The following is a 23,571-nucleotide window of genomic DNA, read 5'->3' as shown; positions in this document are numbered from 1 at the left end:
CATGCTGTAATATTCTGGTTCTGTGAGCTAACTGCTCCTGTTTTTGTTAATGTATTCAACATTTCAGTTTCTACATGAGTGTAGCTCACAGATGAGCCTCAATGACACTTCTATCTCATGTCTGAAGGAGAGCATGCTGGGAGCTCCTGGGTGACTGGAACTTTCCTCCTACCCTCCCTGGTCTCACCTGATGTCCGCTCTGATTGGCTAGACATCACACAAGTATTATCAAATCAACACTGAGGCCTGGATCCACTGAGTCTGGCATCACTTCCTGTTTCTCTGCTGCTATTAATGGGTTGTTTAACTCATGTATATCAGCTCCAAAACTCAGTTATTGATCTCATTAACTACTAATAATCAATACTGGCTGTTTCAAAAACAATAATGGTCATGAGGCTGTGCAGCTCATCTTCCTCTCTATATCCATGCAGAAGCTGCACATGTTTAAATCTTTACTGATAGACTGAACATGTGACGCTTCTGTGATGCTGACGTTTAAAGAAACAATGAGACATGATCTAAAAGCTGCAAAAGAAATTATGACAGGCTAATAGGCAAACCAACTATGGACCTTTAGAGCTCTCTGCAGAAAAAAGCTGCTTCTATTGACAGAAGCTCCACAGTTTGATCCAAAAAAATGCAAATATATAAAAATAATATTTAAAGATTAAAAAAATCAATCTTCATTGATTACATAACATGCAAACTGATATGAAGCTTAGTGTGAGCGAGCTGAAGGCTGCAGAGGAGATGTTGGTCATCCTGCCAAGTTTCTAAAACTGGAAAGACCTGATAGAGCAGCTGTCCACACCCTGAGAGGCGGGGTTGGGTTTCCTGCCACTGAGAGCATTTCTAAGAAACCTCAGAGTCAAAATGACACCTAACAGTCTGACGTAGAACGCACCAATGATGAGAAAGATCCTGATACTGAGGGGGACAGCAGCGGAGTCAGCAGGATTCACCAGTCTGCATTCAGACAGACACTGGTGCGAACTTCAGAGCTCTAAATTTGAGCTCAGATTTAAACAAGCTGCATTCAAACACATCCATCTGTTATTAAAGGACGTCTTTATGAGCACATTTGATTGGTGCAGACTCAGCGACTGCTAAATGTTGGGATTTCTCTGGGACAGTTGCTTATTCTGCAGCAGTGAAACAGGAAGTAGTTCATGGTTTATGAATCTTGTGTCTTTGCTGTTCGGGTCTCAAGTTTTGGAGGGAGTTGGTGTCCACAGAGATCCTCCGCTCTGATTAAATGAAGTGATTATACTGACTTTTATTGATGATATGTATTTATGTGATTTATCTTAAAGTTGTTTTACATTAGAATGTATTCTAGAGCTACTACAGTTCAGAGAGATTCTTCTCTTCTAGAGCTTCAACAGGACATGGCTGCCATGGCAGAGCTGTTGTGAAAAGACATGATGGGATCATGGTTGGATAAAGAAGCAGCATCATTTATAATTCTAGTTTCCTTTCATTTATCAGTTTGATCTGGCATTACTGCAGCTCAGTTTCCACTGTTATTTAGAACTACCTGAGAGTTGGTACAGACTCCAATGGATTAAAAATAACACAGAGATGAATAGTCATGGGCGCAGACAGCCTAGTGGTTTAAGGCGGCCTGTGGCCCGGTTACCTGCATGTCTCCTTCTGATTCTATCCACCGTCTTCCTCTATCAGTGCAAACCCACAGCCCACTGACAAACACCAGCTTTGTAACGGCGTTGAGCCCCCTGCTTTTGGGATTTCTATATTTGTGCTTCATGGCACTTTTTCCTCTGGTATAGAAAGTTGAAGCAGAGTTATTATTCTTTATTATTTTCACTTTTTAAGTCTTCTGACTGTAAAATACATCACTCCCGTCTCCTGGAATGAGGAAGTGTCGTGTAATGTGAGTAGGGAGAGCCGAGGATGTGTCTATCGTGTAATCCAGGATCTGGAAGGATCTAAACAAACGTGTTTCAGGTTTGACGTCTGAACAGCCTCTTCATTCAGTCAAATGTGTGTGACAAACTGACCTGAGCGACCTCCGGGGCGGCGTGGATCAGATGCCACACATAACCGTTCAGCTCATCCTTCCTTTTGTCCGCCGTCGCCTCACCACGAGACCGACCAATCACAAAACGGCTAGGGAAACTGTGTGAGGGACCAACAGAAGCAACATTAGACCTCCAGTTCTTCTTCTCTGGTCATTGTGCTGTGTGAGTATGTACCTGGGCAGTTTAGAGGAGGGGAAGATGAGTCTGAGTTTACTGTGAAGTTCATGAAACTCTTCAAACGTCCTCTGAACCAGCTGGACCTCCTGTAGACCCTCACGCTCCACCTTTACCACAAACGCCTGAAAATACAAAAACACATGAGATGAACCATCATCTTGTAAAAATCATCCAGCATGATGGAGGTTTATCTGAGCTTCTCTCTGGTCTCAGTCTCTCCCAGACTCATGTTTAGCATCGCTACACTCACGTAGCCCTTGCTGGCGGTGCGGATGTGTCTGCAGATGTAGAGGTTCCTGATCAGGCCGTCACTCTTCGCCGTGTGGACTCTGGGAGCGAAGGACAGCGTGGGACGGTCCTCAGACGAGGCGAACTTCATCTGAGCCAGATTATGGATGAAGAAGTTGAGTTTGGTGGCCACACTTCCGAGGCTGGACTCGATCAACCTGCAGAGAGGACGAGGTTAAAGGACCAGTCTGTGTTTTTTTTTCCCCCCAATTTTATTTATACATTTTTACATTATTATAAAGAAACATAATGCAGGAGAACATAAATACAAACAAGGAACAATCCCCCCAACCCACATCGTGACACCTGATGAAAACAAGTGAAGAAAATCGTACTTATTTATTTATTTTATTCGATAAATAAAATAAATGAAAATAACAAACGAATAACAATAATATAAAAGTAAATAAATAAACAAGGTACAAAAATATAAAAAGGAGAAAGGCAAATAATACTAAGCATGTTTTAGAATCCAGTCTGTGTTTTTGACCAACATTAACTGCACTCTTTACCTGAACGGACTTTGTATTATTGCTGTTTGCTTCCCTGTAGGTGGTAAAAATGGAGAATTCTGTCTTATCTGAGGTCTGGTGTTTGCTAGACAATTTTGTCTGGCCCATTTTTTTGAGTTTGTGTAAAATTCTGTCAATTTTGTCTTTTTTCTTCTGATTTTTTGTGTTGTTCAAATGCACATAAAAGAAATGAACACATGTATACCAAAAAAAATTGTAATTGCGACAATTTCTGGGAGAAATGGTGTATTTTCTGGAAAAATTCCAGGGGTGCCAATACTTTCATCCATGACTGTATAAGACTGGCTCATTAACGAGGGGAATTAAGGTTTATTATTCTGGACTTTTGCTTGAAAAGAACTTGTGCTCTGGTAAGATAAGAAAGTCATTTTTATTTTCACCACATATTCCTGTAATGCACCGTTATCTTGAAGGGAAAACATCCAATAGCATGAAAAGACGTGTTAATCCTGCAGCTGTGGTGATGAACTGCACTCTTAAAGCCAGTTTCACAGCAGGCTGGTTAAACAGGAAGATAATCAGATGTTACTGAAACATTTTTGCATCTCCGTGGTGAAGTTTGAAGTTGGTCTGCAGAGACAGGGGTCTGATACCAGACTATCTCTGCCAAAGTAGACCAAAATGATCAATAGAGAGCCACATCTACCTTACCACGTCTTAGCAGATATGCATGTCTACATTGGTCAAGTGTGTTTCTTTATGACCCCAGAATGCCATAAGCGGAACTGCATCTGGGGTTTATCTCTAAAGTTAAACTTTAGTGAATCTTTCAGTTCCCACATCAGTGGAATACAACACAGGAATGACACTACGAGTTCACGTGGTTGTTGCTTTTCAAAGTAAAAGCCTGGTTTGGAATTTCTGTGGAGGAGTGCACCTCATGTGTACAGCTTGCTTTTATTCTGAAGGGTTTCCTGGCTGAGATAAACGATGAATCAAATCAGCTGTAGGAAGATTAATCAAGGTGAAACTGATGAACGAAGGCCAGCTGTGACAGCAGGGAAACTCAGCAAGGACGCCGCATCACAGGCGTCACTGCCTCTGACACAGCATCACAGTGTCCCAGGACTCACACAGCTGAGTCGATCCATAACTTCTGAACTGCAGGAAAACATCTGATTCTGATGCGTGTGTGTACCTGGTGAAGTACATGGTGGCGTCAGCCTCAGACTCATGAGGTCTCAGGGCATCGTAAACATACTTCAGATCATCCAGATCAGACAGCTCTGGGATCCCACAGGACAGCATCTGCACACACATTCGTACACAAACAACAAAGAATATGGATTTGCTTATTGTTTCTCTTAATTATGGAAAATGTGTGAGTGGACTAGAGTTCACATGATACTACAAAGCAGAGTGGGTAAAAAACACAGACTGTACACAGGAATGACAGGAAAAGAAGCAGGTAATCATCAACGTCAAAAAATATAAACTATGATAGTTCTAAAGTGGATGCAGTGCTGCTGCAAGGAGAGGTACCTATGGGTATGGTTGGGGATTGTTTGGTATGTTGGATATTTTTGGGTACATTTGTGTATATTTGGGAGGGTTTGGGTATTTTTGGGTATGTATGGGTATGTTTGGGTATGTATGGGTATTGTCGGGTATGTTTAGGTATTTTTGGGTATGTATGGGTATGTTTGGGTATGTATGGGTATGTTTGGGTATTTTTGGGTATTTTTGGGTAGGATGGGTATGTTTGGGTATATTTGGGAGGGTTTGGGTATGAGCGGGTATGTTTGGGTATGAAAGGGTAGGTTTGGGTATGAGTGGGAAGGTTTGGGAGGTTTGGGAAGGATTGGGAATGGTTGGGTATGTTTGGGTATGTTTGGGTAGGATTGGGTATGGTTGGGTATGAGTGGGTATGAGTGGGTAGGTTTGGGTATGTTTGGGTAGGATGGGTATGTTTGGGGAGGTTTGGGTATGGTTGGGTATGTTTGGGTATGAAAAGGTAGGTTTGGGTATGTTTGGGAAAGGTTGGGTATGTTTGGGTAGGGTTTGGGAGGTTTGGGAAGGATTGGGAATGGTTGGGTATGTTTGGGTATGTTTGGGAAGGATGGGTATGTTTGGGTAGGTTTGGGAAAGGTTGGGTATGTTTGGGTAGGTTTGGGGAGGTTTGGGTATGGTTGGGTATGTTTGGGTATGAAAGGGTAGGTTTGGGTATATTTGGGTATGTTTGGGTATGGTTGGGTATGTTTGGGTATGAAAGGGTAGGTTTGGGTATATTTAGGTAGGATGGGTATGTTTGGGTAGGTTTTGGGAGGTTTGGGTAGGATTGGGGAGGTTTGGGCAGGATTGGGTATGGTTGGGTATGCTTGGTAGGGTGTGTTTGGGGAGGGTTGGGTATGTTTGGATAGGATGGGTATGTTTGGGTATGTCTGGGTAGGTTTGGGTATGAGTGGGAAGGTTTGGGTATGCTTGGGTATGTTTGGGTAGGATGGGAATGTTTGGGTATGAGTGGGTAGGTTTGGGTATGTTTGGGTAGGATGGGTATGTTTGGGTAGGTTTGGGAAAGGTTGGGTATGTTTGGGTAGGTTTGGGGAGGTTTGGGTATGGTTGGGTATGTTTGGGTAGGTTTGGGTATGTTTGGGTAGGTTTGGGAAAGGTTGGGTATGTTTGGGTAGGTTTGGGAAAGGTTGGGTAGGTTTGGGTAGGATTGGGTATGGTTGGGTATGTTTGGGAAGGCTTGGGTAGATTTGGGTATGTTTGGGTAGGTTTGGGTATGTTTGGGTAGGATTGGGTATGGTTGGGTATGTTTGGGAAGGTTTGGGTAGATTTGGGTATGTTTGGGTAGGTTTGGGTATGTTTGGGTAGGTTTGGGTATGTTTGGGTATGTTTGGGTATGGTTGGGTATGTTTGGGTATGAAAGGGTAGGTATGGGTATGTTTGGGTAGGATGGGTATGTTTGGGTAGGTTTGGGTATGTTTGGGTAGGTTTGGGTAGGATTGGGTATGGTTGGGTATGTTTGGGAAGGTTTGGGTAGGTTTGGGTGTGTTTGGGTAGGTTTGGGGATGTTTGGGTATGTTTGGCTAGGATGGGTATGAGTGGGTAGGTTTGGGTATGTTTGGGTAGGATGGGTATGTTTGGGTAGGTTTGGGTATGTTTGGGTAGGTTTGGGTAGGATTGGGTATGGTTGGGTATGTTTGGGAAGGTTTGGGTATGTTTGGGTAGGATTGGGAAGGATGGGTATGTTTGGGTAGGTTTGGGGAGGTTTGGGTACGGTTGGGTATGGTTGGGTATGTTTGGGTATGTTTGGGTATGTTTTGGTATGAGTGGGTAGGTTTGGGTATGTTTGGGTAGGTTTGGGTATGTTTGGGTAGGTTTGGGTAGGTTTGGGTAGGATTGGGTAGGATTGGGTATGGTTGGGTATGTTTGGGAAAGGTTTGGGTATGTTTGGGTAGGATTGGGAAGGATGGGTATGTTTGGGTAGGTTTGGGGAGGTTTGGGTATGGTTGGGTATGGTTGGGTATGTTTGGGTATGTTTTGGTATGAGTGGGTAGGTTTGGGTATGTTTGGGTAGGATGGGTATGTTTGGGTATGTTTGGGTATGTTTGGGTAGGTTTGGGTAGGATTGGGTATGGTTGGGTATGTTTGGTAAGGTTTGGGTAGGTTTGGGTATGTTTGGGTAGGTTTGGGTATGTTTGGGTATGTTTGGTAGGGTGTGGGTGTGTTTGGGTATGTTTGGGTAGGATGGGTATGTTTGGGTATGAAAGGGTAGGTTTGGGTATGAGTGGGAGGGTTTGGGTATTTTTGGGTATGTTTGGGTATGCTTGGGGATGTTTGGGAATGTTTGGGTATGTTTGGGTAGGTTTGGGGAGGTTTGGGTAGAATTGGGTATGGTTGGGTATGTTTGGGAAGGTTTGGGTAGGTTTGGGTATGTTTGGGTAGGTTTGGGAAGTTTGGGTATGTTTAGGTATGTTAAGTGATGTTTGGGTATGTTTGGATTGGATGGGTATGTTTGGGTAGGTTTGGGTATGATTGGGAAGGTTTGCGTATGTTTGGGTATGTTTTGGTAGGTTTGGGGAGGTTTTGGTAGGATTGGAAGATTTGGGTATGTTTGGGTATGTTTAGGTAGGTTTGGGTATGTCTGGGTAGGATTGGAAGATTTGGGTATGTTTGGGTATGTTTAGGTAGGTTTGGGAAGGTTTGGGTATGTTTAGGAATGTTTGAGTAGGTTTGGGAAGGGTTGGGTATGTTTGGGTATATTGGGGTAGGATGGGGATTTTTGTTTATGAGTGGGTGAGGTTGGGTATGAGTGGGTATGGTTGGGAAGGGTTGGGTATGTTTAGGTATGAGTGTGTATGTTTGGGAATGAGTGGATATGTTTTGGTATTTTTGGATATCTTTGGGAAGGCTTGGGAATGAAAGGGTATGTTGGGGTTTGTTTGGGAAGGCTTGGGTATGTTTAGGTAGGTTTAGGTAGGTTCGGGTATGTTTGGGTATGTTTAGGTAGGTTTGAGTAGGTTTGGGGAGGTTGGGGTATGTTTGGTTATTTTTGGGTGTATTTGGGTAGGTGTGGGTAGGGTGGGGTATGGTTGGGTATGTTTAGGTAGTTTGGGTAGGTGTGGGTAGATTGGGGGATGTTTGGGTATGTTTGGTTAAGTTTGGGTATGTTTGGGTATGGTTGGGTAGGTATGGGTATGGTTGGGTATATTTGGGTATGAGTGGGTATGTTTAGTTATGAGTGGGTGAGTTTGGGTATAAGTGGGTAGGTTTGGGTATGAGTGGGTATGAGTAGGTATGTTTAGGTTTGTTTGGGTATGAGTGGATATGTCTGCTTATGTTTGGGTATGAATGGGTATGTTGGGGTATGTTTGGGAAGGTTTGTGTATGTTTGGGTATGTTTGTGTATGTTTGGGTATGAGTGTGTATGTTTGGGAAGGTTTGGGTATTTTTGGGTATGTTTGGGTATGAATGGGTATGTTTGGGTATGAGTGGGTTTGTCTGGGTATGTTTGGGCATGAGTGGGTATGTTTGGGCATGAGTGGGTATGAGTGGGTATGTTTGGGCATGAGTGGGTATGTTTGGGCATGAGTTGGTATGTTTGGGCATGAGTGGGTATGTTTGGGCATGAGTTGGTATGTTTGGGCATGAGTGGGTATGTTTGGGCATGAGTTGGTATGTTTGGGCATGAGTGGGTATGTTTGGGCATGAGTGGGTATGTTGGGGTATGAGTTTGTATGTTGGGGTATGAGTGGGTATGTTTAGGATTGTTTGGGTATGAATGGGTATGAATGGGTATGTTTGGGTATAAATGGGTTTGTTTGGGTATGTTTTGGTATGAGTGGGCATGCTTTTACCTACCAGGCCCAGCAGGTTGAGGAACAGGTGTGTGTGTTTCCTGATCAGGTTGTACGCCTCGCAGCACAGATCCACAAAGTCATGGAAGCGGCTGGATGGTTTGTCCCCTCCGTTAATGACGTATGCCATGTCAGAGGTAAACACAAAGGGTGCGCGGTCTCTGAAGGGTCACATTACCAATCACATATGGTTATACATCACATAAAAACAGGATCAACAGACCAGGATCACCATCTAATCCTGCATAGTTCCCTCCCTGTAGTCTGACCTACACCTGTCAGCTGTGTGATTGTGTTGGTCTGGGCAGAAATAAATAAATACAACCCTTTCTCTCACCGTTTGATGTTTCCAAACATCTGTGCATGTCCCAGGAACTTCCCAAAGTCGATGTGGAACATGTGACCGCTGGTCTTCAGCATGATGTTGTCGTTGTGGCGGTCGCAGATTCCCAGGATGTAGGTGGCCACACAGCAGCCCGCACACGAGTAGATGAAGTTCTCCACAGCCTGAGCACAGAGAGGGGGATGACTGAGTTTATTACTCTGACTTCATCAGATACAGCCAAAGATCACCTCTAATCCTGAGGGGGAGTTCATCCTGACAGGTGTAAAGGCTCAACAGGAGAGTCAGACCTAACTGGTCTAAGTCAGGATCAATATCAACTCTGAACTGGGACAAAATATCAGAATGAAAACAAATCCTCACCAGGAATCAGCAGCCTGGCTCCAACAATCACTGTTTACATTTTAAACTGAATGAATACAGGTGTAAAGGGATATACAGGTGAATATAGGTTTATACAGGTGTTTATAGTTATATACAGGTGTATACAGGTGAATGTAGGTTTATACAGGTGTTTATAGTTATATACAGGTGTATACAGGTAAATTCAGGTGTATATACAGGTGTATACAGGTATATTCAGGTGTATATACAGGTGTATACAGGTAAATTCAGGTGTATATACAGGTGTATACAGGTAAATTCAGGTGTATATACAGGTGTATACAGGTAAATTCAGGTGTATATACAGGTGTATACAGGTATATTTATCAGGTGTATATACAGGTGTATACAGGTAAATTCAGGTGTATATACAGGTGTATACAGGTAAATTCAGGTGTATATACAGGTGTATACAGGTAAATTCAGGTGTATATACAGGTGTATACAGGTATATTTATCAGGTGTATATACAGGTGTATACAGGTAAATTCAGGTGTATATACAGGTGTATACAGGTAAATTCAGGTGTATATACAGGTGTATACAGGTATATTTATCAGGTGTATATACAGGTGTATACAGGTAAATTCAGGTGTATATACAGGTGTATACAGGTAAATTCAGGTGTATATACAGGTGTATACAGGTATATTCAGGTGTATATACAGGTGTATACAGGTAAATTCAGGTGTATATACAGGTGTATACAGGTATATTTATCAGGTGTATATACAGGTGTATACAGGTAAATTCAGGTGTATATACAGGTGTATACAGGTAAATTCAGGTGTATATACAGGTGTATACAGGTAAATTCAGGTGTATATACAGGTGTATACAGGTATATTTATCAGGTGTATATACAGGTGTATACAGGTAAATTCAGGTGTATATACAGGTGTATACAGGTAAATTCAGGTGTATATACAGGTGTATACAGGTATATTTATCAGGTGTTTACCTTGTCGTACTGCTCGTCTGAAGGGTTGTGTTTCTGCAGCCAGTCAGCCAGCGGTCGGTCTTTAAACGACCCGGTGACCCCGTGCTCCACCTGGATCTTCCTTAGAGTGTCAGCGTGAGGAATCATCTCCACCATACCTGAGAACAGGTAACACAGCACACCTGTCAATCACACCTTTGAGCCTTTTTTTAGTCTGGAAGTCTGCTGGTTAACTGCATGTTAGCTGCATCTTTGCTGCATGTTAGCTGCATGTTAGCTGCGTGTTAGCTACGTGTTTGCTGCGTGATAGCTTTATGTTAGCTGCCTGTAAGCTGCCTAATTGCTACTTGTTTGCTGCATGTTTGCTGCATGTTAGCTGCATGTTTGCTGTGTGTTTGCTGCATGTTAGCTGTGTGTTAGCTGCCTATTAGCTGCATGTTTGCTGCATGTTTGAGGCATGTTAGCTGCATATTAGCTATGTGTTTGCTGCATGTTTGCTGCGTGTTTGCTGCGTGTTTGCTGCGTGTTAGCTACGTCTTTGCTGCATGTTAGCTGCCTTTTAGCTGCGTGTTTACTGCCTGTTAGCTGCTGTTAGCTGCGTGTTAGCTGCATGTTAGCTGCGTGTTAGCTGCCTATTAGCTGCATGATAGCTGCATGTTTGCTGCGTGTTGGCTGCGTGTTTGCTGCGTGTTAGCTGCCTATTAGCTGCATGTTTGCTGCATGTTAGCTGCTGTTAGCTGCGTGTTAGCTGCATGTTAGCTGCGTGTTAGCTGCCTATTAGCTGCACGTTTGCTGCATGTTTGATGCATGTTAGCTGCATGTTAGCTGTGTGTTTGCTGCGTGTTAGCGGCATCTTTGCTGCATGTTAGCTGCGTGTTTGCTGCGTGATAGCTGCATGTTTGCTGCGTGTTATCTGCATGTTAGCTGCGTGTGAGCTGCATGTTTACTGCCTGTTTGCTACGTGTTAGCTGCGTGTTTGCTGTGTGTTTTCTGCATGTTAGCTGCATGTTAGCTGCATGTTTGCTGCGTGTTGGCTGCGTGTTTGCTGCGTGTTAGCTGCCTATTAGCTGCATGTTAGCTGCGTGTTAGCTGCATGTTAGCTGCGTGTTAGCTGCCTATTAGCTGCATGTTTGCTGCATGTTAGCTGCATGTTAGCTGTGTGTTTGCTGCGTGTTAGCGGCATCTTTGCTGCATGTTAGCTGCGTGTTAGCTGCATGTTTACTGCCTGTTTGCTACGTGTTAGCTGCATGTTAGCTGTGTGTTTGCTGCATGTTAGCGGCATCTTTGCTGCATGTTAGCTGCGTGTTTGCTGCGTGATAGCTGCATGTTTGCTGCGTGTTATCTACATGTTAGCTGCGTGTGAGCTGCATGTTTACTGCCTGTTTGCTACGTGTTAGCTGCGTGTTTGCTGTGTGTTTTCTGCATGTTAGCTGCATGTTAGCTGCATGTTTGCTGCGTGTTGGCTGCGTGTTTGCTGCGTGTTAGCTGCCTATTAGCTGCATGTTTGCTGCATGTTAGCTGCGTGTTAGCTGCATGTTAGCTGCGTGTTAGCTGCCTATTAGCTGCATGTTTGCTGCATGTTAGCTGCATGTTAGCTGTGTGTTTGCTGCGTGTGAGCGGCATCTTTGCTGCATGTTAGCTGCGTGTTAGCTGCATGTTTACTGCCTGTTTGCTACGTGTTAGCTGCGTGTTTGCTGTGTGTTTTCTGCATGTTAGCTGCGTGTTAGCTGCTGTCAGAGCTCTGTCACTCTTCATCAGTGTGACCTCAGTAAACTCCTCCTACAAGCGACTGGATTCGTTGTGTAGTGGAAGTGTAGCGGGAACTTTTCAAAATAAAAGCATTCTGCACCAGCAAAAGGAGTTTCTCTACAGAAATGCTAAACTGGGCTTTTAATTTGAAAAGCATAAAGCAGCAGTCACTCATGCTGTGTTTCTCTTTCCTGTGAGATGTTCTACCAGCGTGGAGACCGAAGGCTTCACTAACAGTTAGGGGTGTAACGGTAATACTGCCATATCTGAAGCGTCCTGGACATCTGACCTTTTCAATCGGTGTGACTTCAGGGCAGAAAGTGAAGTTTATAAGTGGAGCAGAGCAGATAGATATGGGAAGTACAATTCCCATCAGCCCTTGCATACCCAATATGCTTTGCATCCACTTGCATGCTTGATTCTTAAGCATGAAAATGGCGGATGCATGGAGCAGCGAGAAAGACGATTGACAAAGTTTCTGAGCCTGAGAGGCTCCAGTGACGTTTAAATCTGACGCGTGGTTTTAGTTTCCTGGAGAGAGAGTGAGGAACAAACTAAAGACAGTCTGCAGACACATCCAGGTTTACATTATTGTTGATCACTGAAAGATTTGAGGACCCCCTGAACATCCAGATGCCCACCCCCGGTATACAGATTTGACTAAAACATTTAGGAAATGGTGGAAAATTCTTTTCTTTTTCTATTTTAATCATAAAAAATCAATATATTCTAGATTAGTCACTCAATATTTACAGACTGTGTTTGTCTAGATCTTTGTGATTGCTGCTGTAAACATGATCTCTACAGGCAGCCGTAGTCATGGTCACTATCAGAGGAGGCTGTTGGTCAAACTCTAGCTGAGAGAAGATCAAAAACATCTTTAACACTCAGAAACTTTCCAGTGTGGTTTTACAAAGAAACGTCATCCAGCTCTGACCAAACTGCTGCTGTAGCTGCAAGCATGCTAACCTAGCCATCAGCCACCCTTGTTTACAGGATTGAAGCCTCTTCAGCTACACCACGCCTGGAGCCATCGCCTCTTTCTCTTCTAATAATATCTAATAATTCTCCTCTAATAAAGTTATTGTATTGTATTGTACTGTATTCTAATGATGCTGATTGGTCCGCTCATTCTGACCTCAAACAAGTGTATCAGCATGAAGCTTTGAGAGGCGGATGGTAGACAGTAAGCACATCTCTACTCCTCTAACTCGACAACTGTCCCCCTCACCTCGTCCTCTCCCCGTAGAGAAACATTTGAAGATGACCATCCTCATGTCCAGCCCCTCCTGGATCCATATCTTGTTCATGATCCTGATCACCTGCAGAGTCAGCATGTCCTGCCGCAGGTCGTCTCCTGACTGGATGGAGACGGTGACATCATCATCTCTCAGGTACGTTACCCAGGTGTGCAACAATCAGACCGAGCAGAGACAGCAGATAAAAACAGGTGGGTGGTGGTCTCACCTTGAAGATGACGCTGAGGTTGTCACCCAGAGAGTCCAGGTTTTGGAAGGACAGTTTGAGAGGGACAGCGTTTGAGTTGAAGAACGAACACGACTTAAAAAAACAGAGGAAGGAGAAGAAACATTTCAGTCAGATGTTTTTAGTAAGAATGTAAAATCTGAGGACAAAGAAGCAATTTTTTAACAAACCTTTACACCCAGACAGAGAAAAGCCCTTGTTACCATTCAGATGAACAAAGTCAGAGCATGAGGAGTTAGAAGAAGAGGACCAACGTTCACACAGCTTTATAAACTTGTTTGTTCCTCCAGCCTCAGCAGAAAGCACTGAATCTGAGGATAACAGTGGACTAGAAAAGCTACGTCCCATGTTAGAGGCTGCAGCATCTAAAGGCTGGTGGTTCCCACTGACTATCTCTTTACTAAAGCTCCTTTAAATGCAATCACACCGTCTCTCCTGGGCCAATAATGACACCATTCAGAGCATCCTCTGTGGACCAACATGTCCCAAGATTTACTGTGCAGGTTCCTTTTTGACTACCTGCCCTGCTCACTTTGCCCAAATACAACCCTTTATGGCTCCCCTTAGTGAGTCCATGATTCTGGGTCCATATGTGGCCCACTATTAACCCACCCTGTCATCATTTCCATGCTGCTCATAAACACAGAGCCGCTGGCTGGGTTCATGTTTGTGTCTCGTCTTTACCTGGATGTTGATTCCTGAGACAAGCAGCGCCGGGTTCAGAGGAAGTCTACAGCGACTGTTGACCGCGAAGAACTGCTTCATCTCCTCCAGACCTTCCCTGAGGACAGACTGGACCACAGGGTGAATATTACTATCATCATCATCATCAAAATAAACATGGCTTTTATATTCACAGAAGAAGGTTGATCATGTCTTGGTGGCTGTTTGCTGAGACTCTGCTGCCCTCTGCTGGACTGTAAGAACCTCAGAGCTCATGAGAATGTGAAGATTAAATGTCAATACATCAGGAATCAACTACAATCACTTTCATTTCATAAAAGAATTCTTCAAATACGTGGATGAAATGTTAACAAAATATTTGTATGCAAAATGCAAGAAATAAACAAACAAAAATCTGTTTTCAGACTCTCTCATGTAGCCTGTTTGGGCTGCCGGGAAATTAATCAGGTTCTATTTTCAATCCTAATTCTGGCGTCCCACAACCATGAAAATGAGATAATCCAGATTAATTATTGATTATTGTGTCACAGCCTGTTTGGTATTTTGTCCATGTGGTTACTGTTTTAGTAATTATTGAGATTTGTTGGCCAGTAGTTATTTCATTTATTTCATTACATTTAAATTATTTTTACATTGATTCCACTCATTGATATTTATGTTTTGCTTCTTTATGAAAGTGTTGAGGGTGTTTATGGACAACAGATGTGATGCAGACGTTATAAATCAAAGAGTAACTGTGTTTAATAAGTTGAAGGTTTTCCAGGATGACCTGCTTTACAACATTATCTGTTATATAAATAAATTCGTCAGAGATTCTCAGGAAAGGGAGCAGTGTCTACTATGTTCTGTCTTCCCCACCTGTCTGCTGGACGGAGTGGCATCTCGGACTTTGTGAGCCACCTTGGTGAGGATGGAGACGAGCCAGCACTGGCGGTCGAACTCTTCCCGGAGACCTCTGCCGACGCAGCACAGCAGAGCGGCCAGCAGGTGCTGATAGCGAGCGCTGAACTGGTTGTCCTGCAGGTTATCCTTCAGCAGCCTGACCAATGAAAGGCAGGGAGAATGTGGATGAAGGTCTAAGTGATCAGTCTGACCCGCTGGACTAGTTTCTACTCTGACTCCATATAAATGAAGTCACTGAGTAAAGGTACATCAAAAGTCAGCTGACCAGAAGAGGTAGTGAGCGATGCGAACGTCTCCGATGGCTCGCCGCAGCAGGAAACGGACCAGAGAGCTGTCCAGGTAACACTCGTACTTCAGAGCCTGAGAAACAAACACACAGGTTCATCAGGATCAGACTCTGAGAAAACCGAATAGTTCTGTTGGTCAGACACGTTAGAGGTCATATATCAGCGGTCAGACACGTTAGAGGTCATATATCAGCGGTCAGACACATAAGAGGTCATATATCAGCGGTCAGACACGTTAGAGGTCATATATCAGCGGTCAGACACATAAGAGGTCATATATCAGCGGTCAGACACGTTAGAGGTCATATATCAGCGGTCAGACACGTTAGAGGTCATATATCAGCGGTCAGACACATAAGAGGTCATATATCAGCGGTCAGACACGTTAGAGGTCATATATCAGCGGTCAGACACGTTAGAGGTCATATATCAGCGGTCAGACACGTTAGAGGTCATATATCAGCGGTCAGACACGTTAGAGGTCATATATCAGCGGTCAGACACGTTAGAGGTCATATATCAGCGGTCAGACACGTTAGAGGTCATATATCAGCGGTCAGACACGTTAGAGGTCATATATCAGCGGTCAGACACATAAGAGGTCATATATCAGCGGTCAGACACTTTAGAGGTCATATATCAGCGGTCAGACACGTTAGAGCTCATATATCAGCGGTCAGACACGTTAGAGGTCATATATCAGCGGTCAGACACGTTAGAGGTCATATATCAGCTGTCAGACACGTTAGAGGTCATATATCAGCGGTCAGACACGTTAGAGGTCATATATCAGCGGTCAGACACGTTAGAGGTCATATATCAGCGGTCAGACACGTTAGAGGTCATATATCAGCTGTCAGACACGTAAGAGGTCATATATCAGCTGTCAGACACGTTAGAGGTCATATATCAGCGGTCAGACACGTAAGAGGTCATATATCAGCGGTCAGACACGTTAGAGGTCATATATCAGCGGTCAGACACGTTAGAGGTCATATATCAGCTGTCAGACACATAAGAGGTCATATATCAGCGGTCAGACACGTTAGAGGTCATATATCAGCTGTCAGACACGTTAGAGGTCATATATCAGCGGTCAGACACGTTAGAGGTCATATATCAGCGGTCAGACACATAAGAGGTCATATATCAGCAGTCAGACACATTAGAGATCATATATCAGCGGTCAGACACATAAGAGGTCATATATCAGCGGTCAGACACGTTGGAGGTCATATATCAGCGGTCAGACACGTTAGAGGTCATATATCAGCTGTCAGACACGTTAGAGGTCATATATCAGCGGTCAGACACGTTAGAGGTCATATATCAGCGGTCAGACACGTTAGAGGTCATATATCAGCGGTCAGACACATAAGAGGTCATATATCAGCGGTCAGACACGTTAGAGGTCATATATCAGCGGTCAGACACGTTAGAGATCATATATCAGCGGTCAGACACGTTGTAGGTCATATATCAGCAGTCAGACATGTTAGAGGTCATATATCAGCGGTCAGACATGTTAGAGGTCATATATCAGCGGTCAGACACGTTAGAGGTCATATATCAGCAGTCAGACACGTTAGAGGTCATATATCAGCGGTCAGACATGTTAGAGGTCATATATCAGCGGTCAGACACGTTAGAGGTCATATATCAGCGGTCAGACATGTTAGAGGTCATATATCAGCGGTCAGACACGTTAGAGATCATATATCAGCGGTCAGACACATAAGAGGTCATATATCAGCGGTCAGACACGTTAGAGGTCATATATCAGCTGTCAGACACGTTAGAGGTCATATATCAGCGGTCAGACACGTTAGAGGTCATATATCAGCGGTCAGACACGTTAGAGGTCATATATCAGCGGTCAGACACATTAGAGGTCATATATCAGCGGTCAGACACATAAGAGGTCATATATCAGCGGTCAGACACGTTAGAGGTCATATATCAGCGGTCAGACACGTTAGAGGTCATATATCAGCGCTGTTAGTTCACAGACGTGTCACCAGAATAAAAGCCTGCTGTTCTCTGCACATTTCAAAATAAAAGCCCCTGCTTTAGGCTGTCATGTTACCTGGACCAGCTGAGGCAGGAAGTCCAGCAGCTCCGGATCTGAGATCGAGTCCATCCACTGGACCGCGGTCCTCCTCAGCTCCTGGTCAGGGAACCTAGAACACATGATGATGATGATGATGTCACACAGGTAATCATGATGACATCACTAAGGTCACTGAACTTTATAGAGACAGTTACTGCAGCTACTTACGAGGCGTGGAGGAGTCCTAGTGCGTCCAGGTGACCGAGGCACGCCCACTGTCTCAGCAGGGCGTAGATGTCAGGCAGACACGCCCACTGCCAGCAGGGGGCGCTGGCCAGAACCAGAGGAAGAGCTGCACTCTCAGCCTGACAGAACGCCTTCTTCTCCCACAGCAGACGCTTGTCCTCCGCCGTCAACCTGGGAGCAAAAAAACAGAGCTCAGCTAACAGAGCTGACGCTAACAGAGCTAACGCTTAACCTGAAAACATAGAAACAACTGAGCCAACGCTAACAGAGCTAACGCTAACAGAGCTAACGCTTAACCTGAAAACATAGAAACAACTGAGCTAACGCTAACAGAGCTAACGCTAACAGAGCTAACGCTTAACCTGAAAACATAGAAACAACTGAGCCAACGCTAACAGAGCTAACGCTTAAACTGAAAACATAGAAACAACTGAGCTAACGCTAACAGAGCTAACGCTAACAGAGCTAACGCTTAACCCGAAAACATAGAAACAACTGAGCTAACGCTAACAGAGCTAACGCTAACAGAGCTAACGCTTAACCCGAAAACATAGAAACAACTGAGCTAACGCTAACAGAGCTAACGCTAACAGAGCTAACGCTAACAAAGCTAACGCTTACAGAGCTAACGCTTAACCCGAAAACATAGAAACAACAGAGCTAACGCTAACAGAGCTAACGCTAACAGAGCCAACGCTTAACCCGAAAACATAGAAACAACTGAGCTAACGCTAACAAAGCTAACGCTTACAGAGCTAACGCTTAACCTGAAAACATAGAAACAACTGAGCTAACGCTAACAGAGCTAACGCTAACAAAGCTAACGCTTACAGAGCTAACGCTTAACCTGAAAACATAGAAACAACTGAGCTAACGCTAACAGAGCTAACGCTAACAGAGCTAACGCTTACAGAGCTAACGCTTAACCTGAAAACATAGAAACAACAGAGCTAACGCTAACAAAGCTAACGCTTACAGAGCTAACGCTTAACCTGAAAACATAGAAACAACAGAGCTAACGCTAACAGAGCTAACGCTAACAGAGCCAACGCTTAACCCGAAAACATAGAAACAACTGAGCTGACGCTAACAGAGCTAACGCTTAACCTGAAAACATAGAAACAACTGAGTTAATGCTAACAGAGCTAACACTTAACCTGAAAACATAGAAACAACTGAGTTAATGCTAACAAAGCTAACACTTAACCTGAAAACATAGAAACAACTGAGCTAATGCTAACAAAGCTAACACTTAACCTGAAAACATAGAAACAACTGAGCTAACGCTAACAGAGCTAACGCTAACAGAGCTAACGCTTAAACTGAAAACATAGAAACAACTGAGCTAACGCTAACAGAGCTAACGCTAACAGAGCTAACACTTAACCTGAAAACATAGAAACAACTGAGCTAATGCTAACAAAGCTAACACTTAACCTGAAAACATAGAAACAACTGAGCTAATGCTAACAAAGCTTACACCAACAGATGCTCACACTTAACCAGAAAATAAATGAAGACGCTTAAGGAAGAACATGTGAAACATGAGGGCACATGTGAAACATGAGAGCACATGTGAAACATGAGGGCACATGTGAAACATGAGAGCACATGTGAAACATGAGGGCACATGTGAAACATGAGAGCACATGTGAAACATGAGAGCACATGTGAAACATGAGGGCATGTGTGAAACATGAGAGCACATGTGAAACATGAGAGCACATGTGAAACATGAGAGCACATGTGAAACATGAGGGCATGTGTGAAACATGAGAGCACATGTGAAACATGAGAGCACATGTGAAACATGAGAGCAGGTGTGAAACATGAGAGCACATGTGAAACATGAGAGCAGGTGTGAAACATGAGAGCACATGTGAAACATGAGAGCACATGTGAAACATGAGGGCATGTGTGAAACATGAGAGCACATGTGAAACATGAGAGCACATGTGAAACATGAGAGTAGGTGTGAAACATGAGAGCACATGTGAAACATGAGGGCATGTGTGAAACATGAGAGCACATGTGAAACATGAGAGCACATGTGAAACATGAGAGCACATGTGAAACATGAGGGCATGTGTGAAACATGAGAGCACATGTGAAACATGAGAGCACATGTGAAACATGAGGGCATGTGTGAACCATGAGAGCACATGTGAAACATGAAAGTAGGTGTGAAACATGAGAGCACATGTGAAACATGAGAGTAGGTGTGAAACATGAGAGCACATGTGAAACATGAGAGCAGGTGTGAAACATGAGAGCACATGTGAAACATGAGAGCAGGTGTGAAACATGAGAGCACATGTGAAACATGAGAGCAGGTGTGAAACATGAGAGCAGGTGTGAAACATGAGAGCACATGTGAAACATGAGGGCATGTGTGAAACATGAGAGCAGGTGTGAAACCTGAGAGTAGGTGTGAAACATGAGAGCAGGTGTGAAACATGAGAGCACATGTGAAACATGAGGGCATGTGTGAAACATGAGGGCACATGTGAAACATGAGAGTAGGTGTGAAACATGAGAGCACATGTGAAACATGAGGGCATGTGTGAAACATGAGAGCAGGTGTGAAACATGAGAGCAGGTGTGAAACATGAGAGCACATGTGAAACATGAGAGTAGGTGTGAAACATAAGAGCACATGTGAAACATGAGAGCACATGTGAAACATGAGAGCAGGTGTGAAACATGAGAGCAGGTGTGAAACATGAGAGCACATGTGAAACATGAGAGCAGGTGTGAAACATGAGAGCACATGTGAAACATGAGAGCAGGTGTGAAACATGAGGGCATGTGTGAAACATGAGAGCACATGTGAAACATGAGAGCAGGTGTGAAACATGAGAGCACATGTGAAACATGAGAGTAGGTGTGAAACATGAGAGCAGGTGTGAAACATGAGAGCACATGTGAAACATGAGAGCAGGTGTGAAACATGAGAGCACATGTGAAACATGAGAGCAGGTGTGAAACATGAGAGCACATGTGAAACTTGAGAGCAGGTGTGAAACATGAGAGCACATGTGAAACATGAGAGCAGGTGTGAAACATAAGAGCACATGTGAAACATGAGAGCAGGTGTGAAACATAAGAGCACATGTAAAACATGAGAGCACATGTGAAACATTAGAGTGCATGTGAAACATGAGTGCACATGTGAAACTTGAGAGCACATGTGAAACATGAGGGCATGTGTGAAACATGAGGGCATATGTGAAACATGAGAGCACATGTGAAACATGAGTGCACATGTGAAACTTGAGAGCACATGTGATACATGGGAGCACATGTGAAACATGAGAGCACATTTGAAACTCGAGGAATACATGTGAAACATGAGAGCACATGTGAAACTTGAGAATACATGTGAAACATGAGAGCACATTAGACTTGAGAGCACATGTGAAACATGAGAGCAGGTATGAAACTTGAGGGCACATGTGAAACATGAGGGCATATGTGAAACATGAGAGCACATGTGAAACATGAGAGCACATGTTAAACATGAGAGCACATGTGAAACTTGAGGGCACATGTGAAACATGAGAGCACATGTAAAACATGAGAGCACATGTGAAACATGAGAGCACATGTGAAATATGAGAGCAGATGTGAAGCATGAGAGCACATGTGAAACTTGAGAGCACATGTGAAGCATGAGAGCAAATGTGAAATATGAGATCACATGTGAAGCATGAGAGCACATGTGAAGCATGAGAGCAGGTGTGAAACTTAAGAGCACATGTAAAACATGAGAGCACATGTGAAACATCAGAGTGCATGTGAAACATGAGTGCACATGTGAAACTTGAGAGCACATGTGAAACATGAGGGCATGTGTGAAACATGAGGGCATATGTGAAACATGAGAGCACATGTGAAACATGAGGGCACATGTGAAACTTGAGAGCACATGTGATACATGGGAGCACATGTGAAACATGAGAGCACATGTGAAATATGAGAGCAGATGTGAAGCATGAGAGCACATGTGAAACTTGAGAGCACATGTGAAACTTGAGAGCACATGTGAAACATGAGAGCAGATGTGAAGCATGAGAGCACATGTGAAGCATGAGAGCACATATGAAACTTGAGAGCACATGTGAAGCATGAGAGCACATATGAAACTTGAGAGCACATGTGAAGCATGAGAGCACATATGAAACTTGAGAGCACATGTGAAGCATGAGAGCACATATGAAACTTGAGAGCACATATGAAACTTGAGAGCACATGTGAAGCATGAGAGCACATATGAAACTTGAGAGCATAGGTAAAGCATGAGCACATGTGACTCATGAGAGCACGTGCAGCTTGGCGTGGCCAAACTCATAATGGAAATTCAAATTAGGATGGCTTGGTGTGGCACGGCACCGCCAAAAAGCCCCATTAGGACAGTGACAGATATCAGAGGGCCTCAGAAACATGTAGCTTAAATATCTCAATTGTCCCCTTGTGGTTGGCTGCAGTATTGGTGATAGGGACTGTTCTCACTGTCAAGGGCTTCATGTTTCAATAATTCTGGAAGGAAAAGAATATTTTTTTAACATGAACATGTTAATTAGACCAAAATATTTATTCTACTATTACTACAATGTCTGGCCCCTAGAATGCTGATGACCCTGCCTTTACCTCTGCATGGTGGCACCTGCATCCAGACGGACTTGAAGCACTTCCTGATGTCGTTTCTTCTTGTCTAGATCTTGGCTTGTGTTGTTCTTACTCTTGAAAGTCACTTTGGATAAAGGCGTCTACTAAATGACACTGGTCAGGCAGCTTCATACTGCTTTAAATGGCCTTTTCTAATATTCCTCTCTTTGTACCCCAGATAACTTACTCAGTGGCATTAATGTCTCTGAAGACACTGAGAAATTTTTACACTGGCCAAGCAAGCAGATAGAAGAATGTTTGATACGGTGCCACCAGTTAATCCAACGCCAGTTAAACCGTGACACCAGTTCCATATATTAAAAGGAGAGATGAGTTAAACTTCTGTCTGTGGTCTGTTATGTCTGAGACTTAAAATAGCAACATGTACTCAAGTAGTTTAGGATGTTTTAATGTGATTTCACTGTTTATACAGTTTCTCTGTTATATTGAGCTCTTGCAGCCCACCTGCAGTACCTGTATGTCCCACCAGGGGGCCCAAGTCCACACTTAGTGCCCTACTCCAGCACTAATGTGCACCTTAATGCTGGTCTATATGGGTTATGGCAGGGGTTCTCAACCTTTTCAGCCTGCGACCCCCAAAATAAAGGTGCCAGAGACGAGGGACCCCCACTGTACCTGAAGGTGGCTGAACAGCCATGCACATTCTAGAAGAGTCATGTGGAGACAAGGCTGTCCATAAGGGGGGATAAAGGGGAGAGCTTTCTGGGACCCAGCAAAACTGGGTTAGGGTTAAGGTTAGGGTTAACCCTAACCCTAACCCTACCCTAACCCTAACCCTAACCATGGTCCACTGTAAACTTCAGCTGTGATATCCATACTTTATATTTAACCTGAAAAATAACCACTCTTATCAAAGAAACAAATCTCTTCTTTAATCATTTTTGTAGTACATAGCCGTCATAAAAATGTAAATCCCTTTGTTAAAAAAAGAATGTAAATGGGTTTAAAATTGCAAAAATGGGTTAATAATGGCATAAAATGGTGGAGAAATAGGTAAAACTAATTTTTAAAAGTAGAAGATATGGGTTAGAAGTGGCATAAATGAGATTACAATTTTTTTTTAAAACTAAAAAAGGCAAAAATCGTCATCAAGAGTGGAAAAAGGGGGTTAAAAAGCGGCTGAAAAGTCTTCAAATGGGCAAAAATGGGAGGAAATTTGGTGAAATGGGATGAAAAATTGATATAAACTGGCAAAAAGGGGTTAACTGAGAAAGAAAAAAGGCAGATATTGGCAGATAATTGGTTAAACTGGCAAAAATTGGGTATATTAGTGAAATTGAATGATTTGGAGTTTCCACTTGTGGGACTAATAAAGAAATATCTTAAATGTAGCTAAAATGGGAAAAATTGGGTCTAAAAAGTTGTAAAATGGGGTTAAAAGTGGCAATAATGGGTCAACAGAGGAAACAATAGGCTTAAGTGGTGAGAATTTGTTTAGAAGTGGCAAAAACAGGCAGAAACAAGA

At 43.5% G+C, this 23,571-nt stretch overlaps 1 protein-coding gene across 1 annotated transcript in view; it reads right to left on the bottom strand.

Annotated features, from left to right (window-relative positions):
- pik3c2b (phosphatidylinositol-4-phosphate 3-kinase, catalytic subunit type 2 beta) overlaps positions 1-23,571 on the bottom strand; it is a 105,861-nt gene that overhangs the window by 14,048 nt on the left and 68,242 nt on the right. The window contains exons 15-28 of the mRNA XM_041782556.1: positions 17,400-17,588; positions 17,208-17,301; positions 15,100-15,194; positions 14,790-14,970; positions 13,932-14,039; positions 13,230-13,322; positions 12,994-13,123; positions 10,035-10,171; positions 8,684-8,853; positions 8,351-8,507; positions 4,182-4,291; positions 2,473-2,668; positions 2,220-2,344; positions 2,025-2,142 (exon numbers count right to left, since the gene is read on the bottom strand). Of these exons, the coding sequence (XP_041638490.1) occupies positions 2,025-2,142; positions 2,220-2,344; positions 2,473-2,668; positions 4,182-4,291; positions 8,351-8,507; positions 8,684-8,853; positions 10,035-10,171; positions 12,994-13,123; positions 13,230-13,322; positions 13,932-14,039; positions 14,790-14,970; positions 15,100-15,194; positions 17,208-17,301; positions 17,400-17,588 (1,903 nt within the window). The remainder of the gene's footprint in view (positions 1-2,024; positions 2,143-2,219; positions 2,345-2,472; positions 2,669-4,181; positions 4,292-8,350; positions 8,508-8,683; positions 8,854-10,034; positions 10,172-12,993; positions 13,124-13,229; positions 13,323-13,931; positions 14,040-14,789; positions 14,971-15,099; positions 15,195-17,207; positions 17,302-17,399; positions 17,589-23,571) is intronic.

Source organism: Cheilinus undulatus, linkage group 3 (assembly GCF_018320785.1).
Source record: "Cheilinus undulatus linkage group 3, ASM1832078v1, whole genome shotgun sequence".
Taxonomy (NCBI): Eukaryota; Metazoa; Chordata; class Actinopteri; order Labriformes; family Labridae; genus Cheilinus; species Cheilinus undulatus.
This window is presented reverse-complemented; position numbering and strand designations above follow the sequence as displayed.